Source organism: Rattus norvegicus, chromosome 2 (genome assembly GCF_036323735.1).
Source record: "Rattus norvegicus strain BN/NHsdMcwi chromosome 2, GRCr8, whole genome shotgun sequence".
Taxonomy (NCBI): domain Eukaryota; kingdom Metazoa; phylum Chordata; class Mammalia; order Rodentia; family Muridae; genus Rattus; species Rattus norvegicus.
The window spans coordinates 212,914,065-212,935,759 of NC_086020.1; the positions used below are offsets into that span (position 1 = coordinate 212,914,065).

General features: G+C 47.5%; 1 protein-coding gene across 2 annotated transcripts in view; it reads left to right on the forward strand.

Annotated features, from left to right (window-relative positions):
- The window catches only part of Abca4 (ATP binding cassette subfamily A member 4), a 137,261-nt gene that overhangs the window by 64,595 nt on the left and 50,971 nt on the right, over positions 1-21,695 (forward strand). The window contains exons 15-23 of one of the 2 annotated variants that reach the window (XM_063281945.1): positions 3,772-3,993; positions 5,772-5,976; positions 9,986-10,051; positions 13,435-13,524; positions 15,012-15,186; positions 17,281-17,412; positions 19,275-19,414; positions 19,942-20,079; positions 21,307-21,500. In XM_063281945.1, the coding sequence (XP_063138015.1) occupies positions 3,772-3,993; positions 5,772-5,976; positions 9,986-10,051; positions 13,435-13,524; positions 15,012-15,186; positions 17,281-17,412; positions 19,275-19,414; positions 19,942-20,079; positions 21,307-21,500 (1,362 nt within the window). The remainder of the gene's footprint in view (positions 1-3,771; positions 3,994-5,771; positions 5,977-9,985; positions 10,052-13,434; positions 13,525-15,011; positions 15,187-17,280; positions 17,413-19,274; positions 19,415-19,941; positions 20,080-21,306; positions 21,501-21,695) is intronic. The other variant, NM_001107721.1, reaches the window with a different exon arrangement.

Here is a 21,695-nt window from a genome sequence, read left to right on the forward strand (position 1 = left end):
TCTCCTCACTTTCTGTCCTTCTTTGTCCCCTTTCTTTCTCTGCCTCCTCTCCCTTTCCCAGAACCCCTTCCTACATCCCAAATAAACTTCATTTTATATTAGACCTGTCGTATGGCGGATACCTGGAGCGGGGTGGTGTGTGGGAAGTGCTCAGCATGGGCTCACTAATATATAATATTATATACTAATATAATGCTACCGCTTTATAGAACATATTATCCAAGGACTCTGTTTTAAAGGATGGCATTTGGAGCCTGTCTTTTCTCATGATTGAGAGTTTTTATTAAGGTAGAACTGAAAGTAGGACATTGTTTTGCAGTACACTGCTACCCCGTATATTTTTAGCTCCTTCATAGAAGCAGATCTTTTGGGACTTTTTGGAATATGAGTACACACACTTGATAATCATTGGTGTTTCACTGGACAGAAGTTGGTTTCTGTTATAGACCCAGCAGGTTTGCTCGACTTCATCGTTATTATCCTATCGAGTGCTGCTCTGCGTGAGCATGTACAGAGGGCCGCAGACTGGAAGAGTGGCTCCCATTCCATGTTGGATCATGGCTACCTGATCTAAGAATGTCCCATCATATATGCTATCCAACTAACACGTATCCATCTAATCCAAACCCCCCTGTTTTGTAGTAAAATGTCCTTAACCTGGTGCATCCCGTCTTTGCTATTACACTACGACCCAGTGGGCTGTAGTGTCAATCAGAACTCATCTTGGAATCCCCTTAGAACCGAGGCTGAGGCGGAGGCCATTCTATGCAAACAACCTCACCCCACCCAGTGTGGCTTGATGCTTACAAAGAATACCAGAGCACCACAAAGGTGAAAGGAGCAGCCCGCCCCCTTCTTATCCACCAGAGGCCCTCGGCTCTGCCCCACACCTCTTTCTCCAGTAAAAGATTTGTATCTTTAGAATTAAAAAGAGTCGGTGAGTAAACATCTGGCTGAATGGCTGACTTCTTACTGATAAGGTACACAGAGACCTGCCTGCCTAAGAACAGGGTTTGATGACTTCAAAGCTCTCAGAACGTGAGGTAAAGAGTGTTCGCCAAGAGCTTCTAGCACAAAGACGCTTCTCCTTGTGGGAACCAGAACACTGTTCCAATAATGACGGAAACAGAGCTTTCCACACCAAAATAAGGTTTTCCTTTGAATGACCCTCCCCCCTTTTTTGCGTATCCCTTCCTCCTGGGCTCTGCTGTGCAGGAAAGAAGCCAGGAGCAAAGACAATGGGAAGGCTCCATTGTTAATCAGTCCACAAGGAGCAGAAAGGAAAGCATCTAGAGGAGGAAGCTGGGAGAAGGAGCCCATGAGGCTGACTGAGCCTGGCACCCACCGAAGCCTGCAGTCTAGATGTTTGCAGGGCTTCCCTCTGGGCTCGGATAGAAGGTTGAATTCATTCTACAGAGAGCAGTAAAAACTCTCCAGTACGGTTGTGACCTTTTCTTTTAGATTTCCTCCAACTTAGGTTCTACTTAGATGCGGCTCCCTTCCGTCCCTCCCCTCTGCGTGTTCCCTCCCTCTTCATCTGGTTTTCAATTGGTTCTCTTGATGCCCAACAGGCACGAGAGCGTGAAGGAGAGATGGCGGCTGTCGCAGATAAGAAGCACATTAGTTCCACTTGGTTCCCACAGGATCCAGACAGATATCGCTAATGGGTCTCTTTCTTTTCTATTGAGAGGAAAGCAGTGATTCAGGGAAATCCTTACTCACAGATCGAGCCCATTCATGAGATGAGGCAGGAAAAAGAGGAAAAATGCAGGAAGGAGAATGCTATGCCGTGTCACTTGTCTGTGGTCCCCATGACACCACAATTCACCTATACCCCACTGAACTGTGGGAGGTGGTCTAGTGAGTACTGACTCTGCTCTGAAGCCTGAGAAATGCTCTCAGAATTCCTGTACCCTTGTGTTCCTAAGAAAATGATAAGAAATAAGTGTGTTTGGGGATGCAGAGTTTGCATGGACCTTTTATAGGGGTTTGTACTAAAGGGGAACCAGAAGGCCTAATACAGTTAAGCATCTCAGTCTGCCCTGCAGTGTAACTGGGTTTGCTCACTGGTCACTAGTTTGTTCCTGTTTCCTATATAGACAGTGGGAAAGGTGCCAAGTGTTGTACAAAGGTTCTATGAAAAGCATTCATGGACGAAGAGGACCAATCCACTCCTACAGGCCCTGCCTGTGTGAGTGGCAAACCTCAGAAAGCAAGCACTAATTAATAGTCAGTCAGCAGGCCGAGCCCCAGGCAAAGGGTCAGACTTGTTTCGTGTGGATTTTTTTTTCTTTATTGTTGCAGGGTTCTGCAAGAAAAGACCTAACACTCGGGTTTTCCTCCTTCGCCTGAACACTGTCTCCTTCCCTCTATGAACTTCCTGAGTTGATCCACAGTTACTGCTCAAAGATAAACTTAGTCACGTTAAGATATTTTTAAAATATTTTTATTCTTTGAAAGTTTAACACATTTCTACAGCATATGTCGACAATATCCACCTATTCCCAACCACCTCCAGCCCTCCTTAGGGCCCCCCACATTCCATGTCCCCCCACCTCAGCTTCGTGTCCTCTGCCTTTTTTTTTTTCTTTTTTTCTTTTTTTCTTTTTTTCTTTTTTTCTTTTTTTCAGAGCTGGGGACCGAACCCAGGGCCTTGCACTTGCTAGGCAAGCGCTCTACCGCTGAGCTAAATCCCCAACCCCCTGTCCTCTGCCTTTTATGTGATAACCCACTTAGTGATACCCGAGCGCACGCGGATGTATAAACATCACTGTGGCATGAACAATCTACCGAAAGCCAAATGCCCAAAGGACAGCCAGGGACTCTCTTTCTCTCAGCTTTCCATCAGCTGCTACTGCTGATGGGGCGGGGCCTCTGGGCTCCTCCCCATCAATGCTGGAGTGTTGACTGGCTGGGTCTTGCGTGGGTGACCCCGGCTGCTGTGAGTTAATATGCACCACAACTGGGTCGTGTCCAGCAGTCGGCACTTCACACTTCTCCCCATCTGCCAGCCCTTCCATTCCTCACACCCTCTCAGTCATGAAGTTCCCTGAGCCTTGGCTGGTGGGAGGTTGATAGAGACGACCCACCTGTCCTCTGTGCTATTTGGACTCGACACTCTGGCCAGTTATGTGTCTCTAAGCAACCATTGCCCACAGCAAGGGGAGCCTGTCAGACCAAAGTTGAGGGCAACACAAACCTCTGGGTTCAGACGTAAATATTTAGGATACTGTTTGATAAAATGAGCTCCTCACCAAAATGATGGTACCTTCTTACCAGTGGGCCTATAATCTCGGCTTTTGACCAGCTTTACAGTTCAAGCTCATGAACCAGGCAGCTGTAGACAATACGGGGCTCAGGACTTCCCTAAGAAGCATGACTAAGAAAATCTTGATTGGTTAAAGTCCCCACTTAGAGGTCAGATGGCAGTTGCCAATTGGGTTAAGTTCTCGGGCAATTGGGTTTTGGTTTACTGGTTTAGGAGCCCAGAACACTGGAACTGGCTCAGCCTAATGGTTTCCCAGTTAAATTTTTTTGAAATAAAATGTTAGTGTTGACTAACGGGCATGGGTAAGACAAAAGAAGTCAGTGTTTGGGGTGTGCATGAGGAAGTTTAAGGACTAGTGACAACTGGCCGGCAGGATCCCCTTCTAGGGCAGCAGAAAGCTTCAGAAGGCTCTGGCAGCACGGCCCCGCAGGAAGGCCCCCTTAGTGGAACCCTGCCTGTGGGCATGAGTGACAATTACTGATACGTGATCTCTTTGGTTTCAGCACGGGAGAATTCTCCATTACAGCGATCCCTTCATTCTCTTCCTGTTCCTATTGGCCTTTGCCACCGCGACCATCATGCAGTGCTTCCTGTTCAGTACTTTCTTTTCCAAGGCCAGCCTCGCCGCAGCCTGCAGCGGGGTCATCTACTTCACCCTCTACCTGCCACACATTCTGTGCTTTGCGTGGCAAGACCGGATGACCGCCGACCTGAAGACCACTGTGGTGAGGGTTAGCCCTAGCTGAGGACGTAGACGGTGACGTAGACGGTGACGTAGACTTCCTCTCACGACTTTGTAGCCTCCTGGCCGGTTCTCTAAGATGCTCCACTTTGCCTCTTGACTTTTGGAGAGGCTAATACACAGCCCGAAGGTTTAGGAGCCAGGGTGAAAGCGGCCTTCACCCCAAGCCGTGCAGCGGTTGTGCCTCCCTACAGCTGCTTGACTAATGTGCCCCAGGAAACTGCGGGGAACCTGAGTCAGCTCCTGGCTTCACTGGTTTCTGTGTGAGAGGAGAGCCAGGTGGCCCCTCTTCTTCACCCTTCTTTTCTTCCTGTTTGGGAAGCATCAGGTGAGAGGAAGCTGGCCCCCTTACTGCGTGTCTGCTCAGAAAGACGTCCGCAATAATTAAAACGGGGTTCAATATTCCGAAAAAAATTGAACCAGTCTCTGTGTCTTCCCTGTACTTTAGCAGGATGCAAAAAACGATGCAGAAATGAGCTCTCCACCACCCTTGCCACCACCACCACCGCCACCACCACCACCACCACCACCATTAGTCTCTCTGGCCAAGAGAAGACTCTCGCTGATTCTGATGGCTTGAGAGACCTCTTAGTTCAGAGTTCCCAAATGAATTTAGGTCTTTTCTCTAATTGTTTCCAAGTGGGCCATTTCCACCCTCTCATTAGCTAGGGCTAATCAGCCTCAGCCCTAAAGGGTGCAGTTTACTGCTCCTCCAGAATCTCCCAGTCTCAGCTTTACGTCAGTGAGGACTACTGCCTGCCCCTCTGCTAGAAGAACCTGTTCTCGGGACTCCAACTCTGGGGCATCTGCCTCTTATTTCTCCTGTTAAATAAGAAGTTAATTACCACTATTTATAGCGCTCTGTTTTCTAAGACGATCACAATGGATAATAATAAGAAACTCTTGTGACTCAGGCTGTGGGCAGAGCTAGGCAATTTTAGTAATCGCAGGGTTGTTACAGGGTACTGGGAAGCCACCGCAAGCTTCTCGGACCTACCAGGAAGCTTCAGGTCTGGCGAGCACAGATAAGAGCTGGGTTGAGTTAATTTTAAGTGTGTGTGTGTGTGTGTGTGTGTGTGTGTGTGTGTGTGTGTGTGTGTACATATAGCAAGAGGGTTTTTTCCTTTGGCTGATAGTCTGAACTCTATCCAGGGTCTTCCAAATTACAGAGAACCTCTCATCAAAGGCGAGTATGCTAAGATGAGTCAGGGGCCACCCATGGCGACTTGGCAGGGGCACTTCCTCTTCAGCCTTCCTTCTGCACCCTTTCTAGTCACTGGACTAGTTTCTGCATAGAGAACCAACCTACCAGGAGGCCTCGGGCCCTCACTGACCATAGGAAAATGATGATGTTGAGCCCCTTCCTTTGAGAGTCTCACAGAACAGCTCAGTCTGGCATCTTCATTCTGCCCAGAACTGTGTGGTCGTTTAAAAGTGAAAGAGAGAGGGGAAAGTGGAGGAAGAACAGGAGGAGCTTCCTTCCTTTGGAGTCTTGTACTATGCTACTTCTTTGTCTTCCCATTACTGCCTCATTTTATCCTGCCGTGCAGGTGAGAGGTGGCTCAGGAGATGTTAGGTAGGAGTTTTTGAGGTCTGCTAAACATTTTCAGAATTCTCTTCCCATGAGAAGAGCACTTTAAGCCCTCCCAGAGTGGCCTTGCTGTCAGACACAACACAGATGCCTTTGGCCCTCATCCCTTCCCTTGTGAACCTCTGGGCCCCGTTGTTGTCTGTTTGCCTTATTGGCTCTGCTCATTGCAGAGCCTGCTTTCTCCGGTGGCATTTGGGTTTGGCACCGAGTACCTGGTCCGCTTTGAAGAGCAAGGCCTGGGACTGCAGTGGAGCAACATTGGGAAGAGTCCCCTGGAAGGGGATGAGTTCAGTTTCCTGTTGTCTATGAAGATGATGCTCCTCGATGCTGCTCTGTACGGCTTGCTTGCTTGGTATCTTGACCAGGTTTTCCCAGGTAAGCCAGGAAAGTAAGGCCGCTTTATCTCCCCAAGGTCAAGGGAATTAGAGTCTTCAGATGCAGAGGTCTGGCCCAACCTTTTGGCTTAAACTTGATCCCCTCTGAAGCTATTTGAATATAAACTCTCAGGGCCAGCATTAGAATTTACATCTAGAAGTTAAAACTCCACCAGCAAATTATTGTCTTCACTTTAGAAACAGGCCTAGAATTGGAGCTGGGGAGATGGCTCAGTAGGTAAAAGTACTTGCTGCTGCAAGCCTTAGGACATGGGTTCAAGTCCCCAGAACCCACATGTCTGCCAGAGGCTATGGAAGTGGAAACAAGTGGATGTGAGAGCTCTTTAGCCAGCCAGCCAGGCCAGAAGAGCTTCCTGTTCAATAAATAATCCTGCCTCAGCGGGTCAGGTGGGAGCTAACAGAGGGAGATGAGCTGTCTAGCCTCTGCCCGCGTGCTAATGAGTATGTGTGCCCACACACATGTGCGAACATGTGTACAAGCACAAGTGTTTTACACGCACGCATACCTTACACAAAATGACGGGTGGGAAGGGAGAGGGAAAGAGAGGGAGTGAGAGGGAGAAGGAGGAGGAAGAGGAAGAGGAGAAGAGGAGAAGAAGGAAAGAGGGGTGGGGGGAAGGACTGGGAGACAAGTCTAGAATCTGCTTCCGTTGACCCCTGACCCACTTTCCCACTCCAAGTCTCCCTCCCCAGCCTCTCATCTCGTGTGTCCTCACTGTATGCAGATGGAGCCTTTTGCAATCTAGACCAGATGGTGTCAACACCTCTGTTCAAATCCTTTCATGGTCCTTTCCCCTCATTCGGAGTCAAACCCGGTGTCCCAGCGCGCAGGCCTGCTACAGCTTCCTTACCTGGTTTCTCCTCCCACCCGCATCGCCTGCCCTTCCCCCCACACATCTGCTGTAGCCACCAGGACCTCCCACTCACATCTACACACTGAGCGCACTTCTCTGCGCGACCTCCATGCCCGCTGTTTTCACTGCTGTCTTTCCAGCCAGGCTCTCCCTCCTGTCTGCAGGCTTCCCTTCCACACTTTGTTCAACAGTCACCTTATCTTGGTGATCTTTCTGGACTGAAGATTGCTAGGTCTTGACCGCTGTTCGACCAGGATTCCCTTCGTGGCCCTGACTCTTGATCCTACTTTTTAAAAAAACATTCATCATCACCTGACATGATGGCACCTTATGTATTCCTTTATTGACTTACAGCCCTTCCTGGGATACGAGCCCTCCAGAGCATAAACATGATCTGGCTCGCGATTGGTCATCGGCGGACACTACTCTAATTAACCTGAGGCATAGAAAAACCAGCTACTGGATCGAAACTAGCTAGCTGCAAAATTTTGTGTCCACTTTGCAGAAACTCAGATTTTCCTTCAAATTAGCTTTTTTTTTTTTTTTTTTTTTTTTATAGCTAGACAAGTCCTGTCTGGTCTGAATGACCTCCATGTCACTGAGGGGCCTTCATTGTACAGCAACATCTGGGTCTAGCTCCTGACACTGTTGCCAAAAGCAGACAGGGACAAGTGAGGCTGGGTCTGGTCCTTGGGAGGAACAAGCTGGTGGTTCTCAGAAATGAGGAGACGGAACCAGCTGGGGTAGACTGTGACTTCAAGGGCAGCCTGGTTTGCACAGTGAGATCCTGTCACAAGACACCGCATCAAACGAACAATAACAAGTGTGTGAGATCCCTGAATGGGAAACAGTGGTTAGGTGAGGTCCAGAAGCTTGAGTCTGTGTTCCGGCTGAAAGACGATGGCTTTTCTAGAGTTGTCATAGCAAGAACCTTGGGGAGCATGGCTTAAAATAATATGTTTTTGTTTGTTTGTTTGTTTTTAATCTCACTGTCTGAAAGCTAGAATTGAACAGTGAAGCTATTGGGAAGGCCATGTTCCCCACAAAGCCAAGCTTCTGGAGGGTTTTGACCTGGCTTTCCTTGGGTTGCAGGCCTGTGACTCTGATCCTCCCCTTCATGCACCACCTTCCCTGTGTGCATGGCTATCATCTTATGACGACTCTGTATGGCGTTAGATTAGGGCCATCCTACTCCAGCGTGGCCCCACCTAACTTAGCTAAGCACCTTCTGAACTATCTGCCTTCTAAACAAGGCCACCTTTTGAGATACAAGGTTGAGACACTGGTGTCCTGTTTTCTCTTATTAGTTCTTAGACACTACATGTGTGTTTTCTTAAACACAATTGAATTCTCTTTCACCCACCATTGAATTCTATTCTGAGAATATCCAGAATTAGGGTCAGCCTGTTAGATTTTTTTGGTTTCATCTCCCCGTGCCACTGGAAGGAGATCTGATAAAGGAAAATTAGCTGTGTTGAATAGGAATTTGTACATTAGTATAGCCAAGCTAAGCTTCCATTTCATCAACAATATTCACTGAGTAGCCTCGATATGTGGCCCCGTTCTGGGAACCAGGGTGTTTAGAGGAGATAGAGCCAGGGCTGAAGATGTAGCTCAGTGGTAGAGCATTTGATTAGCATGCACGAGGTCCCGAGACCTTAATATGGAGAGCCGAGAAGGTCCACCCGAGTTCAATTTCCAAACCCGAATTAAAAAGCCTCATGCACAAAACACATTTGTAATCTAAGCACTTCTATGGAAATGGGTGGGAAAGTCAGGAGAATGGGGACAGCAGCACAAACAGTGAGAGGGCAGAACGCTAAAAGGAGAATGAGGGAGATGACTTGTGTCATCCTCCGTCTGCCACGTGAGCCTGTGCCAGCACGTGCACACACACACCCCCCAAAAAAACCCACACCAAACAAACAAATACATAAACAAACAAACTTGAAAGAAAGTGAAATTCCAGGCTTGCCCTTGAATCACAGTCTAGCAGCGGCAAAAGTCATGATACATGACTCTTAAAACAGCAGCGAGGGCTAAAGAGATCGCTCAGCAGTTACAAGCACTTCTGTTCTTCCTGGGGACCCAAATTCAGTGCTGAGAACCCACTTCAGGTGGCTCACGGCAGTCTACAACTCCAGCTCCATGGGATCTGACTCTTTAGGCCTCAGACGGCACCTACACCCACATACGTGCGCTCACATGTAGGCATACACACCCACACACTGACAAAAAAATATAGGGGAAAGATAAGTAACGTCCACATTTTTATTTAAAAAACAAAAAACCCACAACATTTTAAAGGGTAAAAACATGGCGGGGCTGGGGATTTAGCTCAGTGGTAGAGCGCTTACCTAGGAAGCGCAAGGCCCTGGGTTCGGTCCCCAGCTCCGAAAAAAAGAACCAAAAAACAAAAAAACAAAAAAACAAAAAAAAAAAAAAACAAAACAAAACAAAAAACATGGCAAAGAGAACTGAATCAAAAGTCTGTGAGCCTTTTTCCCTTAAAATACAGCTGAGTCCAGTGGGATAGGGTAGGGGAGTTGGGAGTGCTGACATTGTAACCAGATCGCCTGGGTTAGAATCCTCGTGTTTTCCTTTACTTAGCTGTGATTGGGACAGATGGCTCAAAGCTGGTACACTTCAGTCTCAGCATCCTTCAGACTAACATTAATACCCAATTCCTGGGGTTGCTTTCAGAAATCAGTGATGTAAGACACTGGACGTGTACAACATGCCTGTCAGATAAGTGGGGTCCAGCAGATATTTGCGATTAGCAACAATTACTGTTTTGTGGTAACTGCTAAAAAATGGCATGATTTAATTCTTAGAAGTATTTATTTCTTGGAAAATTGATGTCAACCAATATCATCATGGTTAGTGTTGCTGGTAACACCCAAAACACACACACACACACACACACACACACACACACACAAAGCCCCATGGTATTTTGACTGAAATCTTACTGAAAGGAGCAGTCAGTCAGTCTGTTGGCCGTCAGTGACTACATACTGGCTTGTGACTCCGAATACCTAGAAGTGTAATTTGAGACTTAGAAAGGTGTTTGTGGAGCTTGCGTGATGTGGTGGGATGGGGCTCACAGTCTTCTCTTTGTTTTCCGGTTTTCAGGAGACTATGGCACCCCACTTCCCTGGTACTTCCTTCTACAGGAGTCTTACTGGCTTGGAGGTGAAGGTGAGTTTGTTTTGTTTTAATTAAAACAGGTAGTGGTGATGCACACCTTTACTACCAGCACCTGAGATGCAGAGGCAGGAGGGTCTCTGTGAGTTCCAGACCAGTCTGGTCTACAGAGTGAGGTCTATACAGCTAGGGCTACCCAGAGAAACCCTGAGCTGAAGAGGTGGCTCAGTGGTTAAGAGCACTGACTGCTCTTCCAGAGGTCCTGAGTTCAATCCCCAGCAACCACATGGTGGCTCACAACCATCTGTAATGGGATCCAATGCCCTCCTCTGGTGTGTCTGAAGACAGGGACAGTGTGATTATATAAAACAAAATAAATAAATCTTAAAAAGAAAAAAAGACCAACAAAACAAACAAAACAAAAGTAAGAACAACAGATACCCTTCAGGACTGAAACTACTTTTTGGGGGCATGTGTAAGACATGTTAACAGGTGTCAAGGTGGCCCTGTGTCAAGTGCATGATTCCTGCTAGTCAGCTGCCTGCCATGGGCAAGTGGGATGTCACAATGTCACAGCTTCCACAAGCTTACCTTTCACGAATCCCAGAGCCAGAGTGAAAAGCAGGAAGTTGACAGTTGGTCCTGGGGCATTGGATACCTGTTGAAAAGGGTGCACCGTTTCGTAAGTTCAATACCTTTCTCCAACTTTTAAAGCAGAGATCTAGGAATCATTGAGAGAGCCTCGCCCTCAACTTTTGCTGCCTCCTTCCTCTCTGCCGTTATGTTCCACATTTTCCAAACGCACAGTAATTCACTCTCTGAAGACTTTCTTATGGTTGAAGAAGGCAAAAGGGACATTGGCTGACAGTGCCCCCCTAAGTCCAATTTATCTTTCTTAATAAACCAAACAGTAGGCCTAGAAGTTTCTAGAAGTCAGAAGGAAAACCTCGTCTCACAGTCTTGGAGTTCTGAGAAGGCAGAGAAACTCTGGATCAGTGGTTCTCAACCCTTCTGGTGCTACATCCCTTTAGCATGACTCCTCGGGCTGTGGTGACCCCAACCATAAAGTGATTTTGGTTGCCACTTCATAATTGTAATGTTGTCACCGTTATGAATTGTAACGTAAATATTTTTGGAGATAGTCGTCCAAGGGGTCTGGATCCACGGGTTGAGAACCACTTTTCTAGAGTGATAAGCTACAGTCTCTGCTAGAACTGGGAGGCTCTGAAAGAGAAACCACTGCTTACCAGCATTAGCGTTCACCCTTCGCCTGTCCACGCTTCACTTTGAGTTACTGGGCCTGGAACAAGATTTAGCCTTTAAGCACTCACAAAGGTCTTTAGTTTTTCTTTAACTTTTAAGGTATTTAATCTGGAGCCTTTAAAAAGCTCGTATAAATTTTTGTCTGGTTGGTATTTTAAGGGTCTCCCCCTGCCCCCAAGTATTTTTCTTTGTATATGTTTTTATGTGTATGAGTGCTCTGTTCATGCCAACAGAGGAGGGAATCCGATCCCATTATAGACGGTTGTGAGGCACTATGGGGTTGCTGGAAATTGAACTCAGGACCTCTGGAAGAACACCCAATGCTCTTAACCTCTGAGCCATCCCTCCGGCCTCTTTATATATTTTTTTAGTTCACACAAATACTATTTTGACAGGCCAGTATTTTCCTATTATATTGTTTTTGTGCACCATGTTTATCTACAAACTTTTAAAATTCCACTAAAATAAAATCTTCAATCCATCACAAATAGGTATATTTAACATGGAATGTTATTGTCAGTGAACATAGGGGCTCATGCTGTCCCCCAACCCCTACTCCAATATCCCAAGAGATACTCTGCTGCTCAAGAAAAAAAAAATCTTGAGAAACATGTTCCTTGAAAACCAGACACACACTTTTGCTGACAGAAGTGAAATACTTTTCACCTGTCTCATAGGCTAGAATAAATGTAACCCCTCACACTATCTAAGATCAGACAGCGGCTGAGTCACTCCCTAACCCCCTTTCATTGTTGAAGAAGCAGAGACTTGGAGTCATCAATTTCCTATTGAAAGCCCCCTGGACACTAAGGCAAAATTTAGAACAGCTGAGGACATTTCACGAGGAGGGTGTCACCCTAGCGGTTATTTAGAAAGATATTTGTTCTTATTGTTTTATTACACAGGAGGGTGGTTGATAGCCAGTATGTTGACCTTAGGAACTGTGGAGAATAAAGTCAAAACTGCTCAGGAAGTGCAGACAGAAGTACAGGGGCAGCACACCTCTGACCACCAAGCCTTGGCTCTCACATCCTGAAAATCTAGAGGCCGTGGCGACGTGGCGACGCTGAGAATACTCCCAGGTGCTTGCCCCTATGTACTTGAAGCAGAGCCCTAAGGGCTTGGTGCTAGTGGCTTCCTTTTTCTTCCTGCTTCCTTTCTGGCTTGGTTGCCTTTCTACCTCTTCCTTTTCCAGGGTGTCCTTGATACCAGACCAAATGCCATTAAAAAATAAAATATCTCTGTGTGTGTGTGTGTGTGTGTGAGAGAGAGAGAGAGAGAGAGACAGACAGACAGACAGACAGACAGACAGACAGACAGAGACAGAGACTGAGAGAGACAAAGAGAGGAATCCCATATACCCACCAGGCTCCACCCTGGTATTACCCTAAGATTTCTGAACACCCAAATACATGGCTTTTTAAAGGGAGCTGTTTCCCAAACTCAGATTTAAGCTAGCTACCCACCATATCACTATAGACGGATTTTTGCTCAGGGCTCCCATGACTGACATGTTTTAGTTGGAGCAAAAAGGACCAGGTGGTAGGCTAAAGAAAACCAACCTATTACAGATTTAATCCTGAGATGGGCTTTTTGATTTGTCTGATACTGTTTTTCTCCTGAGAGGGACAACATTCAAGACAGAGTTTCTCTATGTAGCCCTGGCTGTCCTGGAACCTGCTTTGTAGACCAGGCTGGCCTTGAACTCAGAAACACACCTGTCTCTGCCTCCCCAGTGCTGGGGCTAAAGGCGAGCACCGCCACTGACCAGCTTGTTTTTGTTTTTATTACAATTTCTGACATGGGAAGTCTGCCACATTAAAAGGAATTGGTGAGTGCTGCAAGTGTGGCTTGGTGGTGGAGTTCCTGTCTACCAAGCAGGGGGTACTGGATTTGATTCCCAGCTCCCTGTAAAAGCAAACAGAGTAAATCAAAGCTCTCCAGCTTCAAGGCTCCAATTAAAAAAAAGTCCCCCTGGGCCCTGAGAAATTGGCACAATCAGATTTGAGTACCTCACAGCCTGGCAGCAGGTCAGAGCTGGAGACCATGCAAAAGACTGGTCTCAAAGCAATGATGGCTCCACCTCCTGTGGTGGGAAACACATCCGTTCCCTCTACACCTCCTCTCCTTTCCTGTCTCTCCTGAAGAGTAACATTGGTGTCTGATCGGTTCAGGTTGTTCGACCAGAGAAGAAAGGGCACTGGAAAAGACTGAACCCTTAACAGAGGAAATAGAGGATCCGGAGTACCCAGAAGGAATGAATGGTAATCCCCCACCCCCCCCACCCCCACCCCATCCCCACCCCCACCCCCAAAAGAGCAGAACAGAAACAAGGTAAAAACTTCAGTAGTGCCAGAGCCAAAGCACAAGATGGACAACATGAAAGCCAGGAAGCTGCCTCCCTCTTCTGACTGGTGTTAAGTCTGATGTCCAGCTGCACACAAGGAGAATGAATGGTCCAACCCAGACGTTAGTGCATGTTTCCTGGAGAAAGCAGATCCCAGGTCTGTAGTGTGTTTGTGCCCTTGTTAGGCAAGTCCCAAGTGCATTGCACGAATGTGCTGACTTCCGAGGATTTAGTCAGAACAATGACTTGGGTCACTGGGACTCGAAGCGGATATGAGCTATAAGGAAAGACAGAAATAAATGCAGTGAGGGGAAGGAGTCTAGCAGAGCTGACTGCACTTCATTCGAGGTTTACAAACCCAGAGCCCATTCACTGCAACCATCAAAAGCCTTTCCTGGCAGTGGGAGTTACCGAATCGTTCCTGGGCTGGTGGCAGGGTCCCTAAGACTCTTTCCCCTGGCCTCTGCTGCTTTGTCTTCACTCTTGAACTAGTTCTCCTAAGGCTGCTCACCCCTGAGTACATGCATTCCTTGGGTTTTGAGAGGCTCTGACAGACTCTGATTTAGCCTGACGTCGGACTGAGTGGGTCCAGCCTCCAGGCTCCCCACGGGTACCACTTTGCAAAGCTGATGTTGGAAACCTGAATCCTCACAGAGCCGCTTTGCAGAGTGGAGTACCTCTAGAAGGTCCTCTAGGTACGCTAAAGTTAAAAGGAGCCTTGTGGAGGATGCTGGTTCCACCTCAGCTTTAGTTGGGGCCAGGAGGCACAGGCAGACAATGCAATGGGAGTTGGGGACAGAGCAAGGGACCATTCATTAATTAGAATTAATACTCTGACAGTGGTTAATCTAGGCTGTATAGAGTGAACTACAGAAAAGATGTTGTGTGTGCTGTGGGGGAGGTCAGGGGAGGGAGGAGTAGGTCAGTACTGGAGAAGACAGGAAGTATAGGGAGGAAGGAGTCATGGTGAGGAAGAGTAGGTTGTCCTGGAGCCTGAGGAATAAGAGACAATGCCAGAAACCTGGGAAGATCCTGGGAAGCAAAGACAGGACTTGGGGTAACTCAGTATATAGAGAGAGGCTGTTTCAGATGGGTATGGGCTCTGGGCCCATACTTGCCATGTGGCCTTGATGGAACGTGTGACGTCTCTCAGTCTTGTCACCTATTGAAGGGTGCCTGGTAATATCTACCTATAGGAGTATATGTGTGAAGGGAGGGAATTGTTGGAAACAGTGCGTAACTCACAGTAAGTGTTAAATCCATGGCAGTGCAACTGTAACTACTGCTGCTTTGATCTTCTTTGCAAAGTCGCAGTCATGTGGGAGGGTGAAATTACACAGGATTGTTCATTAAGCACGAAGTTCTTAACGTGCTGTATTTCTGCAATGTGCTTTTCCCTCCAAGACTCCTTTTTTGAACGTGAGCTTCCAGGGTTGGTGCCTGGAGTGTGTGTGAAGAACCTGGTGAAGGTGTTTGAGCCCGGTAGCCGGCCAGCCGTGGACCGCCTTAACATCACTTTCTATGAGAACCAAATCACTGCATTCCTGGGTCACAATGGAGCCGGAAAAACCACCACCTTGTGAGTTCTCTAGCAAAGAGGCTGTCTCCCATCCCACTCCACCCATCACTCCCTGGCTTCATTCCCCCCACAACAGCAGTCTGCTCTTCCTCACTGAATTTTGGTGGAAACAAGCAAACAACCACTATTTTTATTCTGGTCCCAAATCTCTAGCTGAGCATGGTGATACGTGCCTTTAATTCCAGCACCAGGGAGGCAGAGGCTGATGAACTCTGTGGGTTCAAGGCCAACTTGGTCTACATAGTGAGTTCCAGGATAGTGAGAACTATATAGTGAGACCCTGTCTAAAACACACACCATGCTCAACTGCGGGGAGGTGGGTGGGGTGGAGTGGGGCACAGGGAGATTCTTCTAAGTATGCTGCAGTATTGAAAATCCACTCATGTATATTTTATATGATATCCGTTAGAGAAGATGGAGTAAGTTTATTGCCCCCTTGGACATTCAAAGTTTAAGTGATTTTCCTGAAGCCACTGAGTTGGATGTGGGTGTGTTAGCCAGGTCCTCTCAGCACAATCTCCGGGGCTTGTTTCTAACACCCGAGGCCCCTCCTTAACTCCCACCTCACACACCTCCCACAGTGAGGATAAAGCCATTGCTGCCCATGTCCGGCCTAGAACATGTCTGTTTTTACGTAGCCCTCCTTTTCCTACCAATTAATACTTAGGATGCTTTAGTGCTGGCGTGGGACCACTCATGGGGGCTGGTTACATTCTGAGAAAATGTAGGGAGAACAGTGGAGTAGACTCGCTGCCTGGCGAAAGGACAAGAGCAGGAAGCTTTGAGGCTCTGGGTGGATTTCGCCCTCCATCTACAAGGGGCCCTAGCGCCACCTGCTGAGAACAGGCGGTCAGGGCTCCTGTGCGGACCTCCGGGGGACCGGTGGAGGAGGGGTAGGGGTCAACAAGCCATGTGACAGCAGCCATCAAATCCTTGGCTTACAGAGCCCCGGGAAGGAACAGCGGTGTACACCCTACTTTGGAATGTGCTCCTGGGCCTTTCTGTGGGAATGGAATGCGGGGCTGGTGCCATTGGGCTTGGTACTGTTTCCCTCTAGTGGTTGATCAACAAAGATTTCAGCTCCTAAGTACAGGTTCTGAGAGCGTGCGATTTTATCAGAACTTGAGACAGAGCTGGGTGTGGCATCCTAGGGCTATCTCCTTGCTAACTCACGTGGTCAGAGAACACAGGAAGCTCCCAAGACCCCAGGATCTCTCGAAGACAAACACATGACTTCACTCAGTGCAGAAATTCAACTTCCCCTGGGATCGGAACACAAGTGCTTCCTAATGCTGGGAATAACGTAACATTTTAAGTTTCACTTCGTGCCGGTGCCCAATTTTTTGGTTTTTGTTTGTTTTTTTAAGTGTGTTTGATTCACTTAACTTAGACAACTACCCAAACAGCTGGGAGTCATGTTTTGTATAAATGAAGAAAGAAAAAAAAAATCACAACATTGTTACATTTTCACGTTTGGAATTCCCAAATGAAATTGTCAGTGGTAATTCCAGCTTCTCACCATGCTCGTCTGGGCTTTGTAAAGTCAACAGCTGGCTTCTCCACAGGGCTGCTCGCCCAGTCAAAACAGCCGGGCTGTGCCCTAAAGTCCTTTAACCGACCACAACCGTGACCATGACAGTGACCACAATGGCTGGCCACAGCAATAGCCACCAAACTACCACTGTGGCAGACCTTCACAGCAGACACTACCACTGACCACAGAGTAAAACAAGTGATCACTAGAGCTTACCACATCCCTGAACACCACGGCTCTGACAGACTATCATAATGGACACTACAACTCCCAGTGGGCACTGCAACTGACCACCACGGTGATGGCTAATTGGTGATGGGGTGCCTGAGGCTGGGAAGCCCTGAGGCTCCTGTTACTAGCTTGGGAGCACTAGGAAATAAAAAGTAGAGAAAGATGGCCCTTGAGGTCCTGGACACTAGGACTTGAAGCAAGGAGCTGGTGCTAAGTAAACCCTGTGTGGACATTTTCTAGGATGCTCAGCTACTGCGGGTTTGCGCTTGATAGAGAGATGGGGCAGGAATCGAAATCCTCCTTCTGCCACTTAACCCTGTGCTTGGCAGGTCCATCCTCACGGGTCTGTTGCCGCCAACATCAGGAACTGTGCTTATTGGGGGAAAAGACATTGAAATCAGCCTGGATGCAGTACGCCAGAGCCTGGGCATGTGTCCCCAACACAACATCCTGTTCCATCAGTAAGTGCACTGGAGCTGAGGTACTCCTGGGCAAGGACTGGGCTCTGGGGTACAGTACTTGCCTGGCTTGTTCATTGCCCTGGGTTCCACTCGCAGCCCCACAGGAAAACAACCTGTTGGAAACAACCTCCTGCTGTGTGCTGGCTTCGTTTTATTTCGACTTGACACAAGCTCAAGAGGGAGCCTCAACTGAGAAAGAGCTTCAGTAAGATTAGGCTGTAGGCATGGCTGTGGGGCATTTTATTAATTAGTGATTGACGGGGGAGGGTGCAGCCCATTGGGGATGGTGCCACTCCTGTGCTGGTGGGCCTGGATTCTGTAAGAAAGCAGGCTGAGCAAGCTATGGAGAGCAAGCCAGTAAGCAGCACCCCTCCATGGCCTCTGCATCAGCTCCTGCCTCCAGATTCCTGCCCTGCTTGAGTTCCTGTCCTAACTTTCTTTGGGGATGAAGTGTAAACCAAATCCTTTCCTCCCCGAGTTGCTTTGGTAAAGGTGTTTCATCGGAGCCACAGTAATGCTAAGCCACCTGTATCCTGCTCCAGCCCAACTTAGCAATGCTTTTTTCTGGTCTTTACAGTCAAAGCCATTGTCCCTCCAGATGTGAGGCTGTACTCCTAGTGATTGGAGTTCAGATGTCCCCAGCCACAAGAGAGACAGCAACTTCTTTTTTTTTTTTTAAAGATAGATTTATTTATTTATTTATTTATTTATTTATTTATTTAATGTGAGTGCACTGTAGTTGTCTTCAGACACACCAGAAGAGGGCATCGGATCCCATTACAGATGGTTGTGAGCTACCATGTGGTTGCTGGGAATTGAATTCCTGACTTCTAGAAGAGCTGTCAGTGCTCTTAATTGCTGAGCCATCTTTCCAGCCCAGGACAGCAACTTCTTTTTTGACATTTCCCCTTACTTGTCCCAAAATACTTCCTGGCAGGAACCAGAAAGAAGAGATATGCTGTCCCCTTTCCATGCAGACCCCTGGTGCTAAAGACTGCCCTGGGGGAGAGACTTTCATGCCAGCTTGCTTGAGTTTTCTGTCTTTTCTCCCTTCTGTCTTTCTTCCTTCTCCCTCCCCATCCCCTTCTCCCTTCCCTTTTCTCTCTCTTTCCCCACTCTCTCTTTCTTTCTAATTGAAAAATATTTTCCATCCTGACTCTAGTCATTGTGGAGGGAAGGAGGGGGGTGAAGGGGAGAAGACAGATAAATACAAAAGAAAAAAACTGTTACCAGTCCTTTCAGCGCCCAGAGGCAATCACTGTTAACACCTCCAGATATGATTCTTCAGACATTTCTCTACATGTGTAGAAATGTACAACAATCTAAAAATTATAAAGGAGAATAAATCATATGTACAATTTTGTGACCCCACTCTTTGGAAGTGTGATTGCTCTTGAGCTGTTGAACTATGAGTGTGAGTGTTTTACCTGAGTGCACATCAGTGCACTACTTGTGTTGCTAGTGTCAGAGAAGAGGATATCAGATACGATGGACCCGGAGTTCCAGACAGCTATGAGTCACTATGTGGGTGCTGGGACTCAATCCCAGGTCCTCTGTAAAAGCAACAATTGTTCTTAACCACTGAGCCATCTCTCCAGCCCCATTACTGCTTTTACATGAGTTGCGATAAATATGATTACGTATTCCTTTAAGAAGTAATGTTTACCTACTGCTCCACTGTACGAATGAGCCGTTTAAGTCATTTTCTCATTAGATCTTTGGGCAGGATTGGTTGGTCGCTTTACTTTTATCACAAAGAAATACCATAATGAAATTTTTGATGGCTAACTCTTCGTAGCCATCTTTATTTTCTAAGGTAAATTGCTCAGCCTATCGCCTTTCTCCTTGTCCTGTTTCCACAGCCTCACGGTGGCTGAGCATATCTTGTTCTATGCCCAGCTGAAAGGGAGGTCCTGGGAGGAGGCCCGGCTTGAGATGGAAGCCATGTTAGAAGACACGGGCCTTCACCACAAGAGAAACGAAGAAGCTCAGGACCTTTCAGGTGCTTGGTACTGGGAGGAGACGGGCCACATGGGAGCAGCCATTGGCCGCCAGTGCACCTTAGCAGAAGGTTGGGGTTACAGAAGTTCTCAACCTGTAGCTCACAGCCCTCCACCCATCAGATTCCCTGCATATCAGATATTTACGTTATGATTCATAACAAAATTACAGTTATGAAGCAGCAATGAAAATAATTTTACAGTTGGAGGGGGTCACCACAATGTGAAGAACTATCTTAAAGGGTCTCAGTATTAGAATTGAGAACCACTGGGGCTATAACGGGAGAGCTGTGACGCTAAGGACACAGCTCTCAGATGATCGGGTGTTAGGAGACAAGGCTGGTCTATGATGGGCATCGATGGAGCCGGGATGATACTATGACTTCTGACAATGTAGGCATATCTAAGGTGACGATATCAAACTGTAGCCAGATTTAAAGAGTCTCTATATGTGACCAGCTCTGGACCTTTCTTGTCCCCGTGCCAAGATGTCTGTGATACCCCGTCATCATCTTCCTTCTGCCTCCAGGGGGCATGCAGAGGAAGCTGTCTGTTGCCATTGCTTTTGTGGGAGATTCCAAGGTGGTGGTCCTGGATGAGCCCACCTCTGGGGTGGACCCTTACTCTAGACGCTCCATCTGGGACCTGCTCCTGAAGTATCGCTCAGGTGAGGGTTGTTGCTCAGTATGCCATATTCTCTTTGAGGCTGTTCCAGGAGTCTCATTCTCTCACACCTCAAATTTTGTAGCTACATATCCTAACAGCCCTTGCAGCCACCATGTTCATGGGAAAGCCTGCAAACAGGGAATCCCTGATGAAGTGGTCTGTTGCTAAAACAGTCCAGAAAGTTGGGCTGGGAGTGTTTACAAAGCATGCACAAAGCCCCGAGTTTTACCTCAACCACTCATAAGCCAGGCCTAGTACATGCATACGATCTCAGCAGCCAGGAGGCAGGGGCAGGTAGAGCAGAAATCCAAGATTAGATTAAACTATGTAGCAAGTTAAAGGCAAGCCTGGGCTACACGAAGCCCTGTTTCAACAAAACAAAGCAAAAATTTCTTTCTACCTGTAGTCCTCCAATCTGGAAAAGAGAAATTGATGGATAAAGAGACCTAAAGGCATCCCAAGACACTCCCTAGCTGTCCTGTGACCTCCGGAGATCGGGTGTGAGGAACATGGGGCTGGATGTCTAGAACAGCGGAAGGCCACGTCAGATGAAAGTGCCTTAAGATGGGCTCTTGTCTATCCAGCACCTTCTAGAGAATTGACATCTAGAAGCGACACCAGGCAGAACTCTAGAGCCTGTCCATGCAGGCTCATCCTGGTTCATCCTGCCCAGCCAGGAAATCCCTCTCCTTTGTTCTAACTGTACTTCTCCTGCCCCTCACTGAAGGTTTGCAGATTAAAATCCTCATCACCTCATTTTAATAACAGTTCCATTTAATGAGAAAGTGTGTGCTCTCACAAAGTATAAGAGCAGTGTTTAACAATGTGAAGGCTGTACATGTGGAGTCCACGATACTGATGGTGACAGCAGAGATGAGGGTGTCCCACAGGTGTCAGATTGTCTGAACGGTACCTGAGACACAGTGCAGAGTCAGTGCTTTGCAGGATGCAGGATGCTAGGATGTATCGGTTGCTGTCATCATTACTCCATTATGCTTGCTGCGGAATTAGCTACTTTATTCTTATTTTTTTTTTTCTTTTTTTTTCGGGGTTGGGGACCGAACCCAGGGCCTTGCGCTCGTTAGACAAGCGCTCTACTGCTGAGCTAAATCCCCAACCCCTTATTCTTATTTATTAACTCCAAGTTCTGGGGACCACATAACCTGGAGGTTGCTGCCCATCCTATCCAGGTTACCTGGTAACAACAACCCTGCCTTCCTCTTCCCAGGTAGAACCATCATCATGTCCACTCACCACATGGATGAGGCAGACCTCCTTGGTGACCGCATTGCCATCATTTCTCAGGGAAGGCTCTACTGCTCTGGGACGCCACTCTTCCTGAAGAACTGCTTTGGCACAGGCTTCTACTTGACCTTAGTTCGCAAGATGAAAAACATCCAGAGCCAAAGATGTGGCTGTGAGGTGCGTGTCTGTCCAGGGAAGGAGCCTAGCTTGGGCGAGAAGGGACAGGCGCTGTAGGGCTGCTGTTCCAGGTAGAACTGCCCACCGGACCTTTAATTGTTGGAATCAGCTTCTTTCTGGACTATTTGCAGATCTCAGTAATTGTGTTCCAAACTACCATACAGAGATAACCAGCGGGGCTGGGAGTAATGTGGT